The sequence below is a fragment of the Plectropomus leopardus genome, chromosome 6, assembly GCF_008729295.1.
Source record: "Plectropomus leopardus isolate mb chromosome 6, YSFRI_Pleo_2.0, whole genome shotgun sequence".
Taxonomy (NCBI): domain Eukaryota; kingdom Metazoa; phylum Chordata; class Actinopteri; order Perciformes; family Serranidae; genus Plectropomus; species Plectropomus leopardus.
The window spans coordinates 16,035,346-16,060,761 of NC_056468.1; the positions used below are offsets into that span (position 1 = coordinate 16,035,346).

Consider the following 25,416-nt stretch of genomic DNA (forward strand, 5'->3'; position numbering starts at 1 on the left):
AAGAGCTAGCACCGACAAAAGGCAGCCTGACTTAACTAAATGAAAATAAGCTAAAATGAAATTAGCTAAAATGAAATTAGCAGATTTCTTTTTTTTAAACTGTCCCTGGAATGGCTTTTGCCTTTTCATTTTGTCTTACTCTAATGCTGTCCAAATAAACTTCCCTCCACCATACCCATACATGCTCTTGCATGCTCTGAATGTGATGATCACTCAGTGATAAACTAGGTGAACAGAACATGCCATACTATGGACAGACTGTTGGCATTTGATTTTTGTATCGTTTTTGCCTTATATTCGATTTTTTTTTTTTTGTGTGAGGGTTTGGGTGTGGGCAATTTTGGTACCCCCTCTCTGGGCAGCTGCCTATGTCACCAATAGGAAAATCTGCAACTGAAGTCCAAAATTCTAGGTGAGGTGGGTTGGGGTGCAGGAAACATGTAATGGCAAGAAAGGCTAGATAATAAGATAATAATTCTACATTGTAACTGATTTTTTTGAGGTACCCACCTTGCAATTGTATAGCGTCATTTATAGTTATTTTTCTTGTGCAGCATTGTTACAGCTGTTTCACTTTACCTTATAACATCCAGCTCTACCTGTTCAGCTGGTGATTGTCAGATGCTTTGTTTGATGTAATCAAAATATCAGAGGTACTGAAAATCATCAGGAAAGGCTTGGACCCATGGGCATAAACACACACACACACACACACACACACACACACACACACACACACACACACACACACACTGCGGACATCATGCTTATATATAGACATTAAAGTGCAGTGTCAGCAGAGAAGATGAGGAGGATGCAGAGAGAGGCACATGTAGCTTTGACTAAGATCAGCTGCCACAGATAGACAGGCAGGCCAGGAAGGCAGTGTGTGCCCTTGAGGTGCTGTGTGCAGGCAGGGTGGTGTGCTTGAGTTGTCTGAATCCACCTCCCTTCATCTTTTGGAGTTGGGCTGAGTTTGGCTGTTGATGGCCCAGGGACCCCCTGCCAACCCCAAACTGTTCTTTACTGTCAGCCAAACATCAGAGAAATTTGTTGAAGGAGACAGCGTGGCCAAAGCAGTACTTTTGTACTTTATGAAATCCTGGAGAAAAAAAAAACTGAGGGGAGTTGCTGACTTATAGCAACTTTCAAGAGATTTCAAGTTCCTGACAAGATAAATCAACAAATACATATGGAGTAAACCTTTAGGAAACACCTCTGTTGAAGTCATGGGATCCTAAAATGACGTGTTGCTGTGCTTTTGTTGTCTGATGCAGACAATGACACCATACACTGAAGATTTAACTGAGCCAGTCAGACATCCTTACTGTCTCAAATGACCCCAGCTGTTCTGCACAGCCTATACATTCAAATTGGGCCCCAGAATACCTTTCATGCTTGTCAACAAGCTCTATAGTTTGAGAGAAATGCAATACCATAATGTGTTTCTGGAGGAAGGGGTTGTCAGGTATGGCAAGACAAGTAATGGAGGGAGGGCTGGAGGTGCAGGTAACCCAGGTTACACCGGGTGTAAAAGGGATCCGATAAGGCGTTCCCCAGACCCTGCAGTCTCCCAGTCTCCTCTATTAGAGAATAATAAGCAGCTGTAACCCTGAGACACTCCCAGGCCTGTGTCCTCAGCTACAAAAACTTTCACCGGGCGTCTTATCGGGTTCTAAGGATATCACGTAAGACAATACATGTGAGAAGTGCAGTGGGAACAATGGGAGGAAAGTGCAGCGTGATATGAGGGGGACTAATGTCAGCGGCTATTGTTGAGGCCTTTGTCACTGTCAAGTACACCGGGAACTCACAGCTCACTGAACTCCTTTCATTCAAGGATCTTGCTTTGGGATGTGATGAAACTCTACAACAAGCGCTGTCCCTCATGCTTTAGCAATGTAACTAACAGGTTGCTGTAAGAGCCCCTCTGGCTGGGAGTGATGATTTAGTCTCACACTTATGGAGGAAATTTGCTGTTTAAAGTGTTGTGTTACATAGGATGTGGTGTAATTCTGTCAAAAGGTCATGCTTTGATGTCATAGCATGTAGCATAAGGCAGAGGTATGGACTCGAGTCACATGACTTGGACTCATTCAGACTCCAGTCACAAATTTAATGACTTCAGACTCGACAAAATAAAAAAAGACTTGCAACTCAACTTGGACTTAAACATGAACAACTTGTGACTTCACTTGGAGATCTCCCTCCATTTCCTGAAACAAATCACATTATCACTACTCATTCCCAACACTAATTCCAGGCCCACAGGAAAGCCGCCCAGCTTTAACAACTAATATTTCCCAGTGGCCACTTGCAATATTGCAGCAAAAAATTCCCTGTTGACATAACACCTTGGACTGTAAACAAGGTCAATAATGACTCTTTCTATTATAAATTCTTGGTGGTTTTATAGTTATAAAACTTCCCTCCATCTGACAAAAGAGATTTAAAAATCCATGACCTCATCACAATGTAAAGTTTATAAGCTGAGTAGGAACTTGCAGGTGGGGCCAGCAGGAGAAAAATTACTGCACGTAGTCAGTGGGCTGCATACTGTGAAAGTAAACCCCAAAGCAAGAAACTTTAAAGTGAGCATCTTTATTGGAATGGATAGACTAGATTTTGTTATACATCTGTTGTTAATCTCCCAGAACCACGCTACTTAACCAATCGCACAGCATCTAATCGAGTTGAGAAAACAGAACAGGACTTACTACAGAAGTAATGTTACGTTACTGAGCACTGGTTGGTTTGAAAAAAATATCCAAAAGATTATTTAGCTCACATATGGCAGCTACTCTGTGGTCACAAAAAAAACCCACTTGCAGTGAGTAAAACATTTATAGAGATCCAAAAACTACCAACAAATTTGTTTGAGCATATAAATACAAATTTTGAAAAGCATGTATGATTTCTTAAAATGTATTATACTATTAAGCTGTTGTTAAAATGGCATTACATTTGCCGAAGAACATATTATGACTTGTTTAGGACTTAAAACTCAAAGTTTAGGGCTGGTCCGTCTTGATTTGGGATCCAACTCGGGACCTGAGCGCAAAGACTTGAAACTTGCTTGTGACCTACAAACCAATGACTTGGTCTCACCTCTGGTTTAAGGTAAACGGTCAACTGAGATTGCTGGAATGTCTTTGAATTGTTATAATAATCTTAATATTTCTCTTTCTTTAGGTAAATGAGTCCTCGTGGTCAACTAGGGAGAAGCCCAGATTTCATCAAGATACGAGCTGCAGGATGTCCACGCATAAATCTTACAAGCTCTATGAGCTTCACATTCCTTTCTATGACATTTGGACCTGCACTGAACTCTTTATTTCTGTATTTCTCTCAACTGGTTGTATAAGATTATTGACCAAACTGTCAGATACTGTGACCTTACATTGATATAAGAATGTATTTATATATACTTTATTTTGATATAGAAGTGTACTTAATAAGAAAATATTCTCCTCACTGGAACTATTTCATGTAATTGATTGAGTCTAACAAGTATATTTTTTGACAGCTAAATAAATGCATTTTTTCCCTTTAAGTGATGTTTTAGTATGAGTTATTTCCTCCCTTCTGTGTAGTGCTTTGGCACTCCAGGTAAAGAACAATGTGCTTGACATAATTGGGTCCTATTTGGTTATGAAAAGAGCATGCGTGCTGATAAAAGCTGGCAGGGTGATCAAAGCGCCACGCGTCCCGATCAAAATCATACACCTGACACAGTTGTAGTTTATCCAGACAGACTAACGAAATGTTGGGAAACAGCTTCAGACAGTACCGTGAAGCCTTCCTGTTTAAAATCCGCTCCATTTCACATTGCGTGCTGTTTTTGGTGCACTACAGCGTGTCTGTCAAATCAAATGTACCTGTATGTGCAAAATATGAAACAACAATTAAAAACTAGAATGATTCTCCCTTTCTACACCTACTTTTATTGTCTTTTCCTCTCCATGCTGCATGTCAAGTTTATATTTTTGAAAGAAAAGATCTGACTTAAGTCTCCCTGTCAAAGTTTCCCTAAAATTCTGTTCACTCTTAAACAAGACGGATGCAAAGTAGGATCTATAACATCTTTGACAAATTGTTTCTTATGGGAAAGAAGCCTCATTTTTCTGCCTTTTCTATCTTTCATAACTCCCCATTCATCTTTATGAGCCTCTCCATTTTCCTTTCTCCTTCCTAATCATATTAATTCTCTCTGTCCCTCCCTACTTAACATTTATTCGCACTATTTTTCTCATGCTTACCCCATCTTCATTTCCTTTACCAGCATCACTCTTCCCTTCTTTCCTACAACAGTCTTTCAGTCCCGACTATCCCCCATTGTCTTCCCCCATCCTTACACAAACTCTTGCTACCTTTCTCTCCCTTTTGCTCTCCCTCTCTCCCTCCCTTGTCTTTTTCTCCCTCTCAGATGTCAGATCACAGTCTACTCTTCCGCTTGCCCTGTCATCACATTTTTCACACAACCCCATCCCTTAATTGGGCCTGTATCATCATATCATATCATGTAGAATATCTGATCACAGCAAGAGATGAAAGATGGCCTCCACCTCTCCCCCCACAGACAGACAGACACACACATACTGTTAGACTTGCACACACACACACACACACACACACACACAAACACACGTCAGTGGTCGTGTGGGACAGGAATCCAAGCTGATGGCTGCGTCTGTGTACATTTTTACACAACGTGTTTGCACCGAGTTGTCGATGTGATTGTTAAAGTGTGACAGGTGAGATGGTGTGTATTCCAAGAGTGTCCACTGATGTTTGTATCAACTGCTAGTGGCTTTTGTGATGAGACAAAGGATGCCCTGGAGCCAGCGGTGTCACATCTACAGGTAACTAGCAAAATAAAGGAAACATCAACAAAAAGTGTCTCAGGAGTGCTAAAATAGCTCCGACATGTCTTGGCATCAACTTGAAGGATGCAACATGAAATCTTGTGCAACATATCCAGTCATTGCTGCTGCTGGCAAAAAAATGCTTCAACAATATACTGTGACTATTAGCCATATGGTGGAATAATGGGGCCTTTAAGATGTGCTTTATATTGTGTTAATGTTCTCCAATTGGCTTCTTTCATCCAAACCGAGCCCTGATTGACAAGCATAGTGTCACACAGATGCGCAATCTTAATTTCTTTTTTCCTTAAGTCTCAAATTCTGTCATTTCCATTGCATTAAATGGAAATCATGATCATGTAATTTTGGACATTCATGAAATGTTTACAAATGGACAAATCTTTGCACTGCACATTTGAATATTGAAATAGCTTTTAAGACACATCCAGAAACAGTTCGTATATATTGGTGCTTGTGCAGTTTGAAAATGTGGCAAAATGCATGACTGACAATGTTTAGCTCCAAAAATGCTTCACCATAAGATGAGTGTGATCGTGGAGCTTATCAAGCTTTTATGTAATTTAGTAGAGCTGCGATTTGCCAACCTTTTTGACTTGATTGACTTGACTAGCTCTATAAGTTGTGCGCAGTTTTACCAAAGAGAGACTTTGAATCCTTTTTAGAGGCCCAGAGAGATAAATCTATCCACCAGTTCCCAAAAAGCAGCAAAGATTAAAGAAGTTGAAAAAGGTCATCATTTGTATAGCTATATATACAATACATGGTATAGAGTAGATTCTAAATTGTACATGGTATATCCAGTTGTTGGTGTTCACAGAATCTTGTTTTACCAGTTATACCTAAAGCCTGCACACAGATGTTTATGGAGAAACAAGAGCCCATTTATTACTATTGTGTAAATAGTATGTCACTATGTGGGTCTAAAGTCTTGAAAAAGCTTAAACGTCAAAAGTCAACCCTTGTCGTTGTGTGACAGCCCTGTCTTCTACAAAAATGCTTATAATCAACTAATTTGAAACAGCAAATACATTTTGAGGGGGAAACAACCATGTCGAGCAAATTACGTTCTCTATTTCCATCATGAGGAAATGTTGATAACATACCTGGCAAGTTGCAAAGATTTTGATAATAAATAAGCAAAATGTTTAGTGGCAACGGATGCTCTGTGAAAAAACTGCTTCCATCTTGCTATACAGTTTCCACTCGTAGTGACTACAGCATTATTTATGCTTTTATTGCTTTTATTATGTTTATTATAATATTTTTTAAGATAACATGATTAAAATAAATCAAAATTCAATCTTTCCCTAACATTAACCAAAGTGTATTTGTTGCCTAAGCAGGAGTCTAGACCTCAGCCTGAGTCCTGCACTGTACTCCCATGTTTTTGAAAGAGATTAAGCCAATTAGCTCAGTTATCAAAGGGTTAAACAGATATCCACACATTACAGGCTTTATGTGTAACCTTCAGAATTTTGGTTTATATTATGATTTATTAATATAATCACTGTAATTCCACTTTGTCCTTTCTAGGCTTCCAGATTATTGCTTGCTTAATTCTTTGAACGCAAGGCCCCCCAAGAAGTTGCAAGTCTGTTTCTGTTTCTCCTGACATGACAAGAATACTAATATGTTTTAAAATGAGTCAGGATTCTGGCATTGGGGTACATTTCTCATGTAGATCCCGGGCTGGAAAACATGCAAAAACATTCATAGGGTGTTACATATTCTGTACTATACATTCACAAGTGATTTTGTATCTTGATTTCATCAATAACCCGATTAATCCATGAAAGAAGATGTTCACCACAGATCATTTTGCATCATACTGGCTGACTGATGAATGTGTAGTAAAAATCCAATTGAGACAGATTCAAACACGTGAAAACCTGAATCCTGGTTTGAATAGGTCTTCCTGGAATCATAATACAGCTGTCTACATCTTTCAGTACAATTGATTTGAGCCGAGAGCATTTGGGAACCACAAAGATCTCAGATGGCACTTACTTAGGATTGATCTCCCAAAGGCAATGAAAAATAAATGCATGAATTCTACTATTGATGCACAGCTCTGAAAAAAAAATCCTTTTTTACATTAAGGTGTTTTTGGCCCAGGAACATGACCTTGGAAGCTGCTGGCGATGAAAAGTAAAGAATAAAACTTCTGAACTCCATTATGTGATGGAACTTTTTTGCTCCTTTCTTTGTCTCCCTCCTCTTTTTTTCCACTAGACGGCACAGTATTTCACTTTTATCTACAGATAGCAGGACTTTGTGTTATCTTATTTTGTTTGGGAGAAGATTCACAAGTACTATCCGCCCCATGATCCCAACAGACGACAAGATACAGAACTCCAAGTCTGGAAACTTCACAGTGAGAAAAATGAGGTCTTACTGAGACTACCTTTGGTGTGTGTTTAACTCTCTGGTTATTCCCTAAGAAGATCTGGAAACCAAAAGAGGCTGCCAGCTGCATAGTGTTAAAGCACTATAAAATGCAATACAGGGATGTGTGTAGATTTTAAAAAGCAGCTTGTTAAAGATCACAACTGAAATCTGGGACTGGAAAATGGAGTTTGATTGGATTAGTCAAGGTTGTTGGGGGTTAAAGGGACTTAACTGAAAAAGCAGAAGTTTTCAAATAAAAATCTAGTCACACATTAAGTGAGTTTGACTTTTTAGTCCTCATCAGATATATCAACTGAAAAAACTTGCTCTGTAAATCAGTGGCTCCACATCTTTTGCATCCAGCCCAGTCACAAGAAAAAAATGTTGGTGTAGCAGAATGATAAGCCACATCCCTGTGTCAGTGTGGACTATGTGGGTCTTCGTCAACTTGCTTTCTAACATGGCCCTTGACTTTGGTTTATGAGCCAATCATACTATAAAGTTGTGGTTTCCAAATGATAGCCCACAGCCACAGAGCCAACATTTCTCAGCCATTAGTTCAAGGTTCACACATTAAATAAATCACCACATACTCAGTTTTATTTTGCAAAATGTAAACAACAAATTGGCTTAGATCATAAATTATAAAACATAGCCTATTGCAAGACTAAACAGAAATGGCCCATCAAAATAAAAGCTGAAAATTCGCTGTACTTCAAATTGAAGTGTGTGTTGTTGTTGTTGTTTTTTTTACATGTACAAGTCACTTATGGTCCATTCAGAATTGACCTGCGACCCACTTTTAGACCGTGAACCACCAGTTGGAAACCACTGCTATAGAAACAGGTAATGTCTATCTCGTGTCCCTCTTACTCTTTGGTGTCGAGCCACACCCACTTCCTGGTAGCCTCACTTCCTTCCTCACGTCTGCAATCGCTGCAGGTACGTTTGCAGAGGCTGCACTGTTTGTGCTTAAAATGACCCCTTTTAGCTGCTGATGTATTCATCGTTTTGCCTGTTTGTAGATGCGTATGTTGTGGATCACCTGGCTGGCGGCGCAAACTCGCAGTTTGTCCCCCCTCTCCCCAACTCAGTCTGCATGGTATGTAGACCTGTAGACTGCGAGTTTTTTCTCCTCTGCTTTCATTCTCTATATAAGCTGTTATTTTTTCTCGATCAATCTAATGATTATTCTTTTCGATGTGTGATTAATCTAATGACTAATTTATCGATTATTCTATAGATTTTTAAAAACTACTTAGTCTATCATTGTTTTCAAGAGAAGATGACTGAATAAAATTTTGTATCGTAATATGTAATATTGTAATATTAATGAGGCATATTTACTTTTGGGCAACTTATAACTAATACATGTGTATTTTAAAATAAGTGCAATTTCCAAGTCATTGGTGTTTAATGAGTTTGATAATAATATTAATATTAATACTTATTATTAGTAGTAGTATTAGTGTTATTATCCTAGACCCTGTTTTCCAGATGCCTGATCAGAAAATTACTGGGCCTCAAACTCAAAGCATTGCTGTGACACAAGCATTAATTTAATTACTGCCAGTGGGGATGAAGCCCCTAAAAGCCATACTTGATCAAAAGTACAGATATCATACCATAAAATGACTTTGGTTGTAGCAGCAGTGAGAGTTTTGAGAATTATAAATTTCTAAGTAACATACACCACCTAATAAACTGAGTGTGTGTTACACTTGAAGAAAAATGAGGGCCTCTTCACAACTCAAAGGATTTAAAAAAAACAAAAGCTGTTTGTTTTTTTTCAATTATTTTGTAGTAAGTTGGAGTTTACTTATACTTATTATATAGTAAATAGAATGGAGTGAAGTTGACAGAAATATAAAAACTCAAGTTGAGTACAGTAAAAATACTTAAATACTGTAATGAAGTATTATAACTTTGTTACATTACACTACTGATCACTGTGTATCCCTTTCCCTGAGCTGGAGAATCAGTAGGTTATCTTTTCTGATGTACTTGACCTCAAAACATCATTATGACATGAATTTATTTCACTGTATGCAGTTAAGATAATCACTTGCAAATGTGTTTTTTGCATCAGTTTGGGGTGAGGAAAATAACTTAAACAATTCAGACTGTAACAGCAGCCACACAGTGTTACAGAGGCCTGTGATGTTAGTTTAAGCAGTTTTCTTATTCGTGCATGGCTGTTAAGTAAACAGAAGCTATAAGATAGCTGAATAACAATGTTAGATGATGCATGATAAAACTTCAGTGGTGGTGAAGAAAGTTAACATGACTGCTACTAACAGAAACACGCTTGAGGTGCTGATAATCCTAATATCATGATTTGGTGAAGACAAAAAGTGAACAGGGCAGTGCTTACTGCTGCCGTCTTGACAAAGCGCTCTGGGATGCTTTTGCTTCAGGTGTCTGTGCAGAGCAGGTGTGCTCCTGCACTTGTTCCTTCTGCATCACAGCTGTTTGGCCTACGTGGCCTACAACCTTATGGTATAGCAGGCTTGGGTGTAGAGTCCCACCCTTTTGGTGTACAGCCTACCAATGTACAGCCAGGCCTTTTTATTTTTGGCCATATTTTACTTCTGTGTTTGGTTTATGGTGTAGTTGGTATCAGTTGCCTCACATGACAACACATCTTCCCAGTAACTGTACATTTTAAAATAAGTCTAATTTTCACTGTTGTGTTATGATTTTGATAGCTTAATAATAATAATTATTATAGACCCTGTTTTTCCTGATGACTGATCAAAAAAATATTGGTCGCGTTGTCACAGTCTTGATTGCAAGATCTTGGCAACAGCTATCCTTGAACGTCTCTGACAGTGCAACGTAGGACCACTGGTTTAGAGCCACAACCGAAGATATCGCCACATTTCTTGCTGATGTTGGTCATCTTTTATCCGGGACAGCCCAGATTTGCAGTGTATACTGGGCTATAGGCAGTTGTTATTCTTCTAGTTCGATTAATTATTTAGATTAATTTGCAGTTTTGTTCATTTCTTAATTATTTTGTGATTTATGAATCATTTTTGTTTCAGCTGCATCACACATCTGCCTATTTTCTACAGCTAATATATAATATATTTTTTGCTTAATTAATTCTGATATCTGATAAAGTTGAGTGGTATTCTATTTCTTTATATTAATAATCGTTTTTGATGACGTTTTGTTCATTGTGATAAGCTGCAGACGTAAGTTGTTTTGATTAGTTATTTTATTTTGTTTATTTGCTTACCTTGCCTAATTTGCAACATGTGGCTCCCAACTACAGAAGTTTTGTTTATTTTGTACACATGGGTTGTTTTCTTGAGTGTGACCCTACTTATAGTGTTTCCCTTACCCTTTTAGCTGCTGAGCATCCAAGCTGGTGGTGCTGATGTCCTCTTCCTGTGTGCTGTGCATCCCTGGCCTTGATTTTTCACTGTTACGTGTGATCGGGGTGATTCTTTCTTGGGATCCCTCTCACCCCTCGTCGATCCCATCTCCCCTCTGGTAAGACTCTGCCCTGATTAGGTCCCCCTTTCCCTCATGTGCCATATCAATAGTTTTTTTTTCTGTATTTCAACAATTCCAATAAGTTGTCATGAAGTAAATTGCTTTTTTTTTAACTGGAACCACATATTCCTGCTCTTTAGCATCATGAACCCGAGTGCCTTCTGTTATTGGTACTGTTAAATTTAATAATTCCTTGGGTGAAATTTCCAAGGCAGCCTTGCCTGGCTTTTTTTGGTTATTTAATGAGGTAGCACCTCCACCTAACATTAAATCCCACCACACTGCCAGCGTTCCTCACCACATTGGCATTGTATGTTTCTGCAAACCCCGGATGTTATATGTATGTTTTCTATGTATCATTTAAAAATTTCTAAAGTGACGTAGTTCAGATTTCATGTATATGAGCTGAGTCTCTCATCAAGGGGAGAAGGAGGGGAGTGTGGGTGGTGTGAGACCGAGGTGAGACAGCTGCTAAGTAGCAGATCAGACCAGTGTTTAAGACCAGTGCCTTTTCCAGCCACTTTATGGCGACAAAACTGGGTATTTCTAATAAGACAGGACAATTTACAGTGTTTTACAACAACAAAACATGGTATCTGTTTTGGTTTTTGTGCCATGTGGACATGTGTTGAATGTAATCACTGCCTAGATGTGTCCCATGGCCTACACCTACGCACAGCATTGACATCAAATTGAAAACTGAAGCAAAGAAAAGAAAATAGCAACTTATCCGTTCCATCTGAAACATACAAATTTAAAATACACAAACGTAACTGACATTTATTCTGAGATGTTTTGTTTGATATACCTCCACAGCCTTGTCAGATGAACTCAAGCACCCCTTCATCGACACCACCATTCATGTTCCAAAAGTTTTTATTTGAATTGATTTCAGAGTGAATGCTTCACAACACTATTAACTATGAGAGTGGATATTATTTTTTCATACACTTGAACTGTCAATGTGGAGGTCTTTTTTCTTACACTTTTCATCATACCGCTACCACTTTTCACTATTTATCCATCTGTGTTTTCCCAATCAATTTTATGTTTTCGTGATTTATTTGCAAAAATCAAAACAACAAAAGACAAGGTTGTCAGATTAAGAAACCCCTAGGGTTTTATAAGGAATTTCACCCTAATAAGGATAACAAATACAAATATCACAAATGTACTGTGTGCGATCTGTGTACACTTGACTGTAGTTTTCCTGCACCCTCAGTCACAACACAGTATTTAAATGTTACAGCACACTCAATATATAGATTTAGTTTTTTATTGTAATTTCTATTTATTTCTAATTAGTAGAGCTACTCTGCAATCTATCCATGTACCCCCAAGCAACTGCAGAAATGCCCCCACACACAGGCTACACCTGGTTTACAGTCACATAGATGATCATGTAACAGGTCAAACAGCCCTGTCGTTTTTCCGTTTTAGAGAAAGTTTGTTATCTGACATCCTCTTCCTCACAACGGCCCTCTATAACTCACTGTTGTGACATGTCAGACCTGCCTTGTTGTAGTCTGGACAAGAACAGAAGACACTGCCTGTAACATGTTACACAAACATACATTTGTTTGTGTGAGTGAGTGTGCACATGCGTATGAATGTGTGTGTCTTTCTCTTTGTGCTCAGTCGAGAATGATTGATTTTGAAGTGTAGAATCTTGACAATGTGTTCGGCTATCCCAGGAGGCACGAAACCACAGGGCCCGAAACAACCGAGCAGCCATCACTTTCTTCTTCTCTCTCTCTCTGTCCCCATTCTCCCATCTCTGCCCTCTCTCATTCCCCACATCCATCTATCCCCCTTTCAATCTAACCCCTTTTCCTCCCTGCTATTTCTCCCCACCTCTCTGATGGGTTTATTGATATGTAACATTGATATTTATTGCTGGCTAAAATGAATCGCCGTCTTGCAGGTGGTGGGTGGGGATTCCTGATGTGGGTCAGTAAGAGACAGACATGCCTGGTGATTTGCTTTGAGGGAATTCACAGCTGCTGTAGCTTATACTGCTGAGATATAGCTGGTGTCAAACTCTCATCCATAGGAGGAAAAAAAACAACAGAGATGTGAAATGGAAGGGTCTCAGGGAGCACTGCAGATTTTCAATATTGTTTAAATAGAACAGCCTATTCACAGTCTCTACAATCTGTTCACTCACCTATCATTTACTGTCCACAGCTATGTGTATTTACAGTGTATAGGTACTGTACGTGGAAGGGAGTGAGGAAATAAAGAGGTGTGCAGTAGCAAATGAATCCATAAGTGCTCCATCTTCCCTTGTATCATATATTTATGACTAAATCAAAGGTGAAAATATGGAATACTATTTACACCAACACTCATGAAACCAACATAGCATCTAAATTAATTTCTTTGAATCACACTGATGATTGACAATATATTTCCACAACAAAGAGGAAAATAACACTAACCAGCACCCAGGAGAGCTCTGTCAGATCGTGGTGAATCAACTCAATATAGCTGTGCAAACTTCAGATTTGAATTTGTGAATTGTACTGTGTAGTATCTTCAACCTGCTGGTTGTCACAAGGACTAGGGGTAACAAAACAGAAGCAGTGTTCCTCTCTGCTCTGCCATTAGAGATGTCGTGTCACCCACTCCTGGGGCTCCGGCTTTGTTTTCCCATCATGCCCTCGCTGCCTGCTGGTTGGTTTAAACAAGCAGTGTTCTTCTTCAGCCTTTCAATTATACCATGCCCCGCAGCAGCACCCTGCACCCTCCACACACACCGAGACGGGAGCTAAGAGAGTAGGAGGGATTGATTTGTATTTGGCGTTTAATGGGTGTTTTGGTGTTCCTGCATATTGGTATTTTCATTGGTTGGTTTTAACGCCTTATGACAAGATATTTTCTATATTAGGTATTGTTTGGAGTCATGCACCCAATCAGAGGAAGTGGAATGTTTTTTAAAGTAAAGCCTCAAAGGAAGACCTGAAGTTATGGTCAACCCTAAGCTGTGAAATGATCCCAACTTGAAGGTTCAAAAGTCAAAGTACATTTTTTTATGTAGTTTTAACACCCTAAAATATTATAAAAGTCAGTCTCTCTATGACTTAATTTCCCAAAACTTCTTTCACTGCCAACCCACTGTCTCGTCAGTCCATCTCTCCCTGTCTCCTTGTCTCTCAGTCCCACGGCAGTGAGACACGGGTCAAGTTCTCCCATTGTAAGGGTGAGATAGAGGCTGAAACCCTGCAACCACAAAAGCAGGCCGTCTAGACAAGGCCCCACAGTCCTGACCCCAGTTAGACCCTGTACCCCCCAGGGGCCTATAATACCTTTGTTTCCATGTTGATAAATTCTATTTTCTGTCGTACTAGCCGAACAACAAACACAGTGACACACAAACTTGGAAACTTGGACTACAGGCATGTAGGAAGTAGTAAGTGACTTTAAGAGTCGAAAAAAATGCAGGCCGTAATTTATTGAAATTCTACCAAACAGTAGTTAGAGAATTTTGTTTAATTATTAAAACGAATTAATCAACAAAATAAACCACATGGTAAATGCTGTGTATTTAGTGTGCATGCTGTTTGGAGAAATTTACAACAATAAGTGGTGATATTAAAAAGTAATGCAATATTTGGTTAAAATATGGTTCATTTTGTATTACTCTGCTTAAGTAATCAGTCTTGGTGTGGGTGATGTGAGTAATGTTGACTTCCTTGGTTCCCATAGACGCATGTCTGGATTTTAGGGTCTGGGGGGGTGCAGTCTGGTAATTTAGGCATGAATTATCATCTAGTCACACGACGTAAATTAACATACAGCCTTAGACAGAGTACACAAGAGCAGGCCAGCTCTTTTCAGTGGCTCACAAGGGCACACGGTCTGCTGGCCTGAGACTACTCACGGTGTCTCTTTTAGCACACAGCCATGGCGAGGTGCTATGCTAATTAGCTAGTGTTTGCACATACATGTGTGCCATCAATATATTGTTTTATTGTGTGCATGCCAACACTAGTTATCTGACCAGGAACAAAGAGTTTCACAAGACAAGGTGATGAACAAAAAATATCAGTCAACAAAACAGTGAGAGCATTTGAGGGAAAATGGGAGATATTTTGGTAACAAGAGCACATAAATAAATCAGCAAAAATATGTCATCATTCAAAATCTAAGCGAATACCTTATTGTTGTGTCATCTGCAGTAAAAACCCTTCTCATGTTGGCAGGGACTCTCTGAGCAGTTTCAGTACAACCCTGTCTCGTACAAATTACGTTTGTACTTTACAAAACTGCTTTCTTAATTATGCTGTTGTAACAATGTGATCACTGCCTGGGTAACATTAAGAGATGTTTCTTTCAGGTGACGAAACACTAGGTTCATGTACATGTAGGCTTCAAAAGGAAGTAGTTAGGGAGGATGGCAGGTTTGACTGAAATACATTTTAAGTGAACATTTTGCCGATGCATTTATGCATTATGCATTATGCATTTTTTTGTGACTTGCTAGATATGTTAATTAGCAACATTACTTCATTATGTTAATAGAAAATAAAATTTGCTCAGCATTACGTTGCCCTTTAAACATTTGTGGTTTCACTTAGTTGTAAAGAGTTGTAATTTATAGAAGACAGGGGTGTTTCTAATGCTGCCTATGTCATAAAATGCATAATCAAAGAATGAAAACAAAAATGCATAACATATCCATTTGTAACAAAGCTGCCATAAATTAACAAAACTGATAGAGCATTTTTAAGTCATATTACATTTTAAGTCCCATATCTGTGTAGTTGAACTTTCTTTCCTAATCAATAAGTACTTTAAACATGTCACCAAGCGTATTTCAAGACTTCCTGTTCTTTGTCCTCCATTTTCTGCAACCATGCCAGCTCAGAGCTCGCAAATGTACGCAGAGATAATAGCAATGCGTTGTCTTGTCTGTATTCTTCCATTATGCCTACAGACTCCTTGTCCTCCCCACTCCATCTTCTGCCTCCCCACAGAGAGCAATGAAGTGTCTGAGTCATTCTCGATTACAGTATGTATTTATAGACAGTAGAGTCAGGACCCGGGCCCTGTGTGTGTGCATGTGAGAGTGCATTGTATGTGTGCGTGTGGGTGGATGGGTGTTTCTAACTCACACTGCCTAAAACTAGGGCCCCGAGTCCGATGACTCACCTCAGCCACTGGACGCTTCAACCAGGAGAGCTGACGTCACCTGTCCTGAGAGCGAGAGTTACTGCCCGCAGTGACCTCACTCAGGTTAGAGAGGAAGAGTGCTACAGATTGTCTGTCATGTCAGAGCTTAAAGACACTGCCTCATTTTTGTGACCATTGGTCGAAGTAAATATGTGGCTTTGCAATTTGTGAAAACAAAGGTGGTGAGGCTGCACTTGTTTCAGTTACCAGAAACAGTGCAGTAAATTGCCTTTAAGTTATTATCTCTCTTCATCATCTCTGCCACTCACACTGTCACTCACTAACTGTGTTTTTCTGTATGTGTGTTCAGATTTACACATTTATGCTTGAATCATCTTTCATGCTCAAGTTTGGAAGAAAGACAGAAGAGCGCCTCACACCAGTGCACATTCACAAACACATATGCACACACGCGCACAAACAGAGGGCCGAGGCCTTCGTGTTGTTGATGTTTGAACATTTCAATTGAGAAGGCTATAAGACCTGCAGCTGCCCGTCTCGCCTGGTTGAATAGGGGGGGGCCTTTTTTTGGGCGGGAAGGCGAGAAGCCGGTGAATGCTTTCCCGATGAGAGATGAGGCATATTGAAAACTATATTAAATTACCCTGATTAACAATTTAGCCACGATCAGACTAGCCATGGGGGTGCTCTATGGGGAGGCCCAGAGACTATTCATCCCCACAGTGCCAGGGTCGAAAGGTGCCCCAAGTTCACAGGCTCAGGCCCTTTGTTATGCTAACGCCCTATCCCAAATCAGCTGCCTGCTGCACGGCCAGACACAAGCACTTCCCTGAGAACTTTCAGGGAGTCGTCACTCCACTTCATCTTAAAACCCCCTCTTCCAACACACACGTAGACAATCCCTATTGTCAAATTCCATGCACATTTCACTGTTTTTTTGCAAGTGGAAAATGGGCAGGGATTTGATACTCAGCCTGTGTCCTAAAGACAGACAATAAAGATGTCTTTATATCTGTTATATATTGTCATTTAAAGCAAAAATACTCCAGGGAAAAAATTTGCAGTGCTTATTTTGTTGTAATTTTAGGACTTTTTAAATTCTAAAAGAACAAGGGAAAAATCTTATTTCAGTATCTTTGCAAGTGCCTGTTTAAGCTGTAAAAAAAAACCCAAAACCCTAGGAACTCAAATTTTTTTTTAAACTAAAAATAAATGTTTCAGTCTCTCTGTCTCAAGGGAGGGATGATCAATACACATTAACAGGCGAGTTGATAAGACATGTAGTAGAGGTCAAGAGTCAAATGCAGGTCAAACACCCTTGACCTAAGGTCAAAGTCTTTAGCGTGAACATGCCGTTGGTGCACAATCACATATGTGTCAAATCTTTACTCAATAATGACAACAGTGCGTTTATTTAGATTTAAGAGTTTTCACAAACAGATGAACGTAGTAAGACTTTCATTGTATTTTTTTTTACACATTTTATTACATGATAGTCATCACATTACATTTTTTTTTTACATTTTTTCTTGAAAAGCTCTAGTTATTCAAAACTATTTTTATGTCTCTAAAAATTATAATTTATAATGAAAATGTATTTCAGTTTAAACGATAAAGCATACATGATGCACTCACACACATACACACCCTCATTCACACACACACACTTTGCACTTACTAACATTAACATCAAAAACAGCAACAATGCACCAAATTAAATTGAAAAAAATGTCTCAAAAAACATGCAATATAATTTTATACCACTGTTTGGAGGGCACTGATTGTGTACAGCCATGGTCCTGCATTGTAGGCGTGTGTAACTGCCCTCGTCTCTCACTCACTACCGCTGAGCCAAAACCTCAACCAGGAGAGAAAAAGAAAAAAAAAATCCTCATCAATGCAAATTAGAGCCCAGAACCTGGGGAGCCTCGCTTGAGTCACCGGTTTTCCAAAAAGCCAAAATCACAGGCTTTCACCCCCAAATCTTGTTGTCATACACGACTACAGATGCTCCATATTAGCACAGGATAGTCAGTTATATCCATGGATTAGTCTGCAGTCACTTAAAAAACCGTCTCCACACTCAGGCTGCCACAAGAGAAAATAAGGACGCTTCTAATTCTGCCAGCATAATTGCCTGATTATAATGAGCTTCTCTCTCTCTCCCTCTCCCTCTAGCTCTGCCTTTATTTCTCAGTGTGTCTGTTGCTGTATGTGCACACACACATTTGCACACTGTAGCCTAATTCTGATATAAATCAGTCTTCAATTGAATAGGGGGAAAAAAGCAGCATTAATATTTCCTGGTGCTGCAATGGCGCTCTGCTGTGTTTTCCTGCGACTTCAACAGACAATAGAGTTTTAGAGCAGGCAATGAAATATAGAGTAAAACAAGAATATACAGATCAAGCCAAACCGCACACTCAATTAATTGATTTTGTGGATTTCAGACAGGTATTAACAACAAGAAATATGACCCAATGGAAACCAGAACCCAGTTCAGTTAAAAAAAAGACATTTAAATTGCCTTTAAATTTAAATTTTTGGTGCACCTTAAAATCATAAACTTTAGCAGTGTAGAATAAAGGACTTAAATAAAGAGCATCAAAGTTTAAATGTCACACTTTGCAAAAGTGAAATCTATATATTCTTTTAACAAAGTGTGGTAGCTTTGGATACTGTGAAATGTCAAAATCCTTATATATATATATATATACTGTATGTATATATATATATATATATATATATATATATATAAAATGATTTTGCAGATGAAAATAAGAATGAAAATGCGCTTACAAAAACATATATATATATATATATCAGTCTGAACATATTCAGCTCATGGTTTACAGAGAAAAAACATCTAGAATATACCGAGACAGCATCACCAAGCGTCAAATTAATTACATTTCTGCGGCCGTTTCATATTCAAATGAGAACAGAATGGCATCATTATGTAAAATTGTAGTGTAACATACAGTATATATTTTTAAAACACATTTTAAACAGATTTAATGTTACTGTCATAGAAAGCACCAATGCCAGCAATTCTATTATTGTTATTTTTATTATGTTAACCTCATCCAAAGACAATGCTCCACCTGTCCACACCATGTACCCTAATTTACAATTTTAACCCCTGTTATCATAGTAATGTAAGCCTGTATGCATAAAAGTGTGCATATAAAAGATACCTCAATTATAAAATAGAAGAATTTCAAGGCTCCTCATACTCTGTTTATACATAAGCAAAAATATGAAAATAATTCAGATGAAAATAAGAATGAAAATGCGCTTACAAAAACATTTTTCACTACCATGAAAGTACATAACAGAGCAATATTTACAAACTAAAGCACATCAAGAACAGAAAAGATGCACATTTCCAAATGACAAAATGCTCAAATAAGTTGCAACCCTTTCCCAAAAAAACCCAAACCCCAACTGTATGTTGCAAGCCTAACCCTTAAAAGAAACATGCATATAAAGTTTTGGAGTAGTTGTTATTCTGTCTGCAATGTTTTCACTTTAGCTATAGCATACATTGCCTTGTTCCACCAGGATTTGTTCTTTCATCCCTCTAAAGCTGTCTAAGCCCAGACGCAGGCTAAATGAGCATGCCCACTCATGAATGCTGTTGCTTAATTACAATCCCTGATGGAAAAACTGCCGAGGGAGAAGACTGAATGCAGCCACAAGTTAGGATAGAAACTGAAGCATTTTTTTCTAAAGAAAAAACAATGTTATGTGTTAAAGTTTATATGAACACCATTAATTGTAATAGGTAATTTTTTTCCCAGCCGCCACACAAAATATGAAGACATTTTGCACATTTCAATTTAATTTATAGAAATAGATACACGTTTTTAATGGGGACCTTGAAAGGCCCTGATTCTGCGTTGGATGCAAAGGCACTGTGGTATCTGAAAACGGGATCTAATGTCAACAGTGGGTTGAGTTGACATTTACATATGGTAACTATCAGCTACAGTGAACATGGGAATAAATGAAAAATAATTAAACTGCTGTTGGCTATAACCTACTTAAAGTAAAGTAAAGTCAAATTTTGTCTGCTATTGCGCTTTTGTCAGGTTAGAGTGGGATGAATTACACATCTGCACCAAAGAGGAATTGAGAATGTAAAATAAAATCTGATGTGTAACAAGTATGACTAAAAAAAATGTCTGTTTATTGAGGTGTCCAGAGCTTGACTTCAGAATTCAGCACTGAGATAATATTATTCAGCAAATGAGATTGTGCATTCTTTATTTAATCCTTCAAAACCTTCACTAAATTGGTGTACTGATTTTTACACAGTGAATGTCTATGGTATATTTCTGCGGTTAACCAAATGTGTGCTCCGAATGCCACATTACTCTATTTAAGCAAAAAGCTCCCAGTTTCTGTAAAGGAACTCTACACTACACATAAATTATTCAGTAGTATTTGCATTTGCATTGTAATTTGCATTCTTGTAGATTACAGAGAATGGAGAAGGAGGCACTGCACCAAAGAGAATTACATTCTGAACCATTTTCAGTCTTACTGGTGACGAGTTGACATGGATTTTTGTTCCACTTTCCTCCTCTGCTTCGAGGTATACTGCTGAGATCAGTGACACACATTTCAAACTGTTGTTTGATTAATAAAAGAAGGAAACGATGTATAATGCTCACCAGCACTCACACACAAAAAGCACTGCCATTAAAAATGAATCGTGACACTGAACAATGAGTCTATTTGATTGACTAGGCTGAGATTTTTACTGTAATATTCTCATCATCTTTATTTATATTGTAAGGCTTGTGAGTTGAAACTCAAAGGAACCAGTAGGCACGGAGGAGATGTCATATGGATTAAACACTAGGAAGGGGTGTGAAACTCTCACAGTACACTGAAGATCCTGGCTATTATGTTTCATCTAAAAATAACAAGCCTGACTAAAAAGAACAGACAACACTGAATAAGAAAAGACGAAGAAAAAAACACGAGCTCCAGAGAGAATAGAGTTCAAACAGCAGCAGTAATAGTGCTGAGTGTGATATGGAATACAACGAGGAGAATGTACAGTACAAGACTCCCTTCAATTATAAATTAAAAAGAAATCAGTGGGAAATGTATGGAATAACCCAGATACTGAAATAAAACATTGTCAGTGTCTCTCTCGAGCCACTTTTGTGAAACAACATCCTGTTTTCAGAATTCTAAAGATTTCATGTGTCTTGATGTGGAAAAAAAAGCTGTTCTCATGTGAATTACTGCATCACTTTAACTTAATTGCATTCATTGCTGACATCATCATTAGTAAACAGCAATCTTTAGAGAGATACCTCCTAGGCCTCAGAGCTGAATCTTCATTTTTTTTTAACAGGAGAGATGTGCAGGAGAGTAGATTGAGACAGCGTGGAAACATACTCCTGCAGTGTGTATGTGTGTGTGTCGACATGCCACGAGGGGCTGGTGCGATGCATCAAGGGGGTGGGGTAGGTATCCCTGCAATAAGAGAGGAGGGCTTAGCCAACATATGCGCATGTGCAAATACAGTCTAGCCCTTTCATACCCATAGGTTGATGTTCATGCCACTCTGTATCTACAGTCACAAATGCAAATGCATAAACATGTTTGCTTTGGGTTTAAGTGTTCAGCATTTAATTTTGTCTGAAGCATGCTGTAAACAGAATGCACATTATGTCATTCTAACACTTTTTAAACTGATGTAATTAAGTTTTTCTCCTAAATATAGGCCTAATATGTTAACAACTCACATATAATGGTAAATACAAAAGAAAAAAAAAACAAACTCCTTTACTGAATTAATCAAGAGATTTAATAAGTAGGCCTAATGCCAAATTGTTGGTGAACTTTACCAATAATTCTTCACTCAGGTATATTTCTTTTGGATCTCCACTCATTTGCCGCCTCAGTGCATTAAGACAAATTCTCATTTGAAGTGGTGAAAGAAGCACTCAGAGGGTTTACTTAATTGTAGAAAAGCACTCCATAAACTGCATTACAAAAAGTTAACGTATAAAAAATGTGCAATGGTCTACTATATGATCACTCAAACCTTATGTTGATAATAATGTCACCGTGCTAAAGACGAGAGACAGCCTACTGCGTCATTTACCAAAGTACAATGTATGCTGTCAATAAAAACAACCCGAGAGGCAGATCAGCCAAAGCAGAAACTGGGAGACTGTATTTGTCTTGACTTGTTAAAGTGCAAACTACTCTGTGACAGACATATATATATATATATAGAGAGAGAGAGCAAAAATAAAATATATTTTTAAAAAAAATTAATTGAAGAACAGAAACAGAGCAAAAATTGAATATAAAAAATAGAACAGAAACAGAGCAAAATATATATGTATGTATGTATATAAAAATCAGGGCTACATCAACTAAAATACATTTAGTAATGAAAACAGCTTAAGAACTTACTTGTCTTTAACAAGTTTCAGTGACTTACTCAAGAGTTTTAACTCATTGTTCCAATTCTTCTGGGTTTAGTCTATTGACTATATTTAGGTATGCAAAACTTCCCCAGTAACAAGATAATATTGAGACAAAGTCCACATCCTTTTCCTTAACACAAACACCAAATTTGACTGTTGTAGTTGTCGAGGGTGACAACACCACCTCCCTAGACCGTACCCAGCCTTGCATATCACTCCAGAAGGACTGCACTGGATCGCAATATAAAAACACATGTTCCAATTTTCGATTTCTCTTTCACAAAATGCTAAAAAATTTTTGTATCAACATTAAACCTTAATTTTAAAAATTCATTCGTTGGAGGAATCTTATTCAAAATTTTGAAGTTCAACCCTTTTACCTTAGGTGAAAGTGGAATGAAATATATATGTTTTCCTTATTTTCTTAACCTCTTCAACATCAAACTCCTTCAGAGTATAATTTTGTTTTACTTGATTAGGGAAACGTGTATTTAATAGATTTACAGTAACTCTGTTGGTAGAATGTCTTCTTCGTCTCCACTGACCGAAGTGAGACTGGAAAGGCTTTTATCAGTCTGTTATAGTTCTAAAAAGTGCATTTAAGGTGGTATTTCTCATAAAATTCCTTATGTTTTAACACATTTCCATTATCATTCATTAAGTGAGCAACAGCACAAATCCCGTTGGCACTCCATTCCTCTATGGACACAGATTTTCTATGGAGCAATAACCAGTATATGTGTGTTATTCCAAACCGCAGACTGTGTGTAAAGGTGTAACCTGTCATGTGTAGCGCACAGGCTTGTGTCTGTCTCTTTGCTCTCTTCCGGTTGCAGAGGTCCTAATGCATACTTATAGTGATCTTGTAAAATCCTGTTTAAAATTAAAAAGTGTATGTATTTTTAAAGCCACATTTACAATCACAGGGTAAACCTTTGCATTCACTTTATTTTATTATGACAGCCCCATTTTAATTTGTGAGAGTGTGTGTAACTAAATTCTCTTTTTGCAATTATTTGTGCACAGGCGTATCCAAAGACACCTGCTAGCACAGAGTTTTAGCGTGACCTCTACTGCAGTTGAAAATACTTGGGAGCGGAGGTTGATTTTTGACGATGTAACACATCTCTGCGAGGATACGAGGAGAATTTGAATGAGAAACCCCTTCGTTTTGTGCATAACCATCGCCAAAAGGGCTTATGTGCTCCTCGCCGCTTGATTTCCGACTCGGGGTGCTCAGTGTTGTCGGGGTAGAGTCCTTTTCAGCTGCACTGCATCAACATGGTGAGTGGAAAAGCGAGCACCTGAGCGCAACGATTTCTGATATTTGTTGCACTATATTGATACAGCATCAGTTGCAATATCATTCTTCATGTACTGCGACGTTGCTGATCGATTTATGATTCAGCCAATTTGTTATTGCGATTGCTGTATAGCGTTAGCCTAGCTTGCTAGCCATAGCAGGTGCCTGTATCCGGCTGGTCAGTGTAGCTCTTTAGCTAGCGTTAGCCAAAAGAGACCTACAGCCTAGTGATGTTAATACACCATAACGGTGACTGTTTTAAGTGGTATCTATTCAGATGGTGTTTGGGAGAACTGACATTTGCTAGAGGTGCAGGTTAGAGGTTGAAGATTTATGCCAGCATGAATCATACGACAGGCAGCTAGCATGCCATTCAGCTAGCATGCAGGATACCTGTGAGAGAGGTGTGTTCACCTGCCTGACCTGCACAGTTTGACCTTAGGATGCCCTCAGAGGAGCTGTGGTGAGCTTTGGTGTAATTTATTCGTAATTTAACAAGCATTTGTTAAGCACTTTGGTAGTTTAATTTTATTTCACACAGTGGCAGAACAGCTGGGAACCTGGGACATGAGACAACATCTATATACAATACAACAACAAGCGAGCACCATGAGCAGTGAAGATATGAGCTGAAGAGGACGATGTTCATTAAGGATGAAACATACCAGATAGAATAAAACACTTAACTAAAAAATACAACCATCCGTCAGGAGCATGTGGTTATTTCTATTAAAAAGAATCAGTGGAGCATGCAGTTTTACACTGACAAAGTATTTTCAAGAAAGAGAAAAACTGAAGATGGAAATCAGGAAGCTGGGAGTTGAAGATGTAAAAAAATGTATTTCAGATTGGTTCATGGAAAATTTGATCAATATTTAAAAGAAATTGGGCTAATAAAGATAATTCAGTAATATTAGTGGTTTCTTTTTCTATAACACTATAACATAGTTGATGGCGGTAATGCACCTTAATGCTGGTTGCCACCCACCATAAAACCTAGAAGAAGAAGAAGAATTTAATTTCTAGTGTTTGATAAAACCTGCCAGTATAATGATTACATCCGGATTTGAAATTGATCGGGAAATTGATAGACATTGACTGCAAGTTGCACTGTTTGCACATTTCTTCTTACAGTTTAGCATATATTAGTCATCACATTGGCAGTTATAAATGCATGCAGTCATAGTGTTATTTTGTTACAAAACCCCATAATTCCCTACAAAACACAGATGTTATCTTGAATTACAACAAGAGCACAAGTAAATCTGACTTTATATACAGTGACATAAGATTAAATGCAGCATTTTGGGGAATTTCTCTTTGATTAATTGCTATTACTATTATTAATTTACTTTGTTTGGATTTGTGTTGTGACTACTTAGTTGTGTTGATTCATATTTGTTCTTCATATCATACTATCAATCTCCTGAATGGTGTCCCCTGTTACAGCAGCTTGTGCAGGACAGTAGTTGCCAGGCAGGTAGCATCATTCATCCGTCAAATCAAGCAGGTCGAAGGGTCAGAAAAGGTGTGAACATTTCCATTTTCTTCTTGCACCACCAGGTTATACTGTAATACTAGGAGAGGGAAAAAATAAAAACGTTAGCTACAGCATATCACAGAAATAAAAAAACATTCAATATGTCTAGTAGGCTCTTACTACAATATTAATGTTAGGCCCCTTTTGATACACAGCAGCCATGTCCAAAGTCTTGCATGGTGGCCAGTTTTGGCCCTC

The 25,416-nt window shown here is 38.3% G+C and overlaps 1 protein-coding gene across 2 annotated transcripts in view; it reads left to right on the forward strand.

Annotated features, from left to right (window-relative positions):
- The first annotated feature begins 8,201 nt into the window (after positions 1 to 8,201).
- Positions 8,202 to 25,416, forward strand: part of tmem161b (transmembrane protein 161B) — a 34,783-nt gene continuing 17,568 nt past the window's right edge. The window contains exons 1-3 of one of the 2 annotated variants that reach the window (XM_042488267.1): positions 8,202 to 8,216; positions 8,300 to 8,376; positions 10,632 to 10,775. Coding sequence is in view for 1 of the 2 variants with exons in the window: in XM_042488266.1 (XP_042344200.1) it covers positions 23,657 to 23,659 (3 nt within the window). In the remaining variant the exon portion in view is untranslated. Of the gene's footprint in view, positions 8,217 to 8,299; positions 8,377 to 10,631; positions 10,776 to 23,454; positions 23,660 to 25,416 lie in introns of those variants that run through there. The other variant, XM_042488266.1, reaches the window with a different exon arrangement.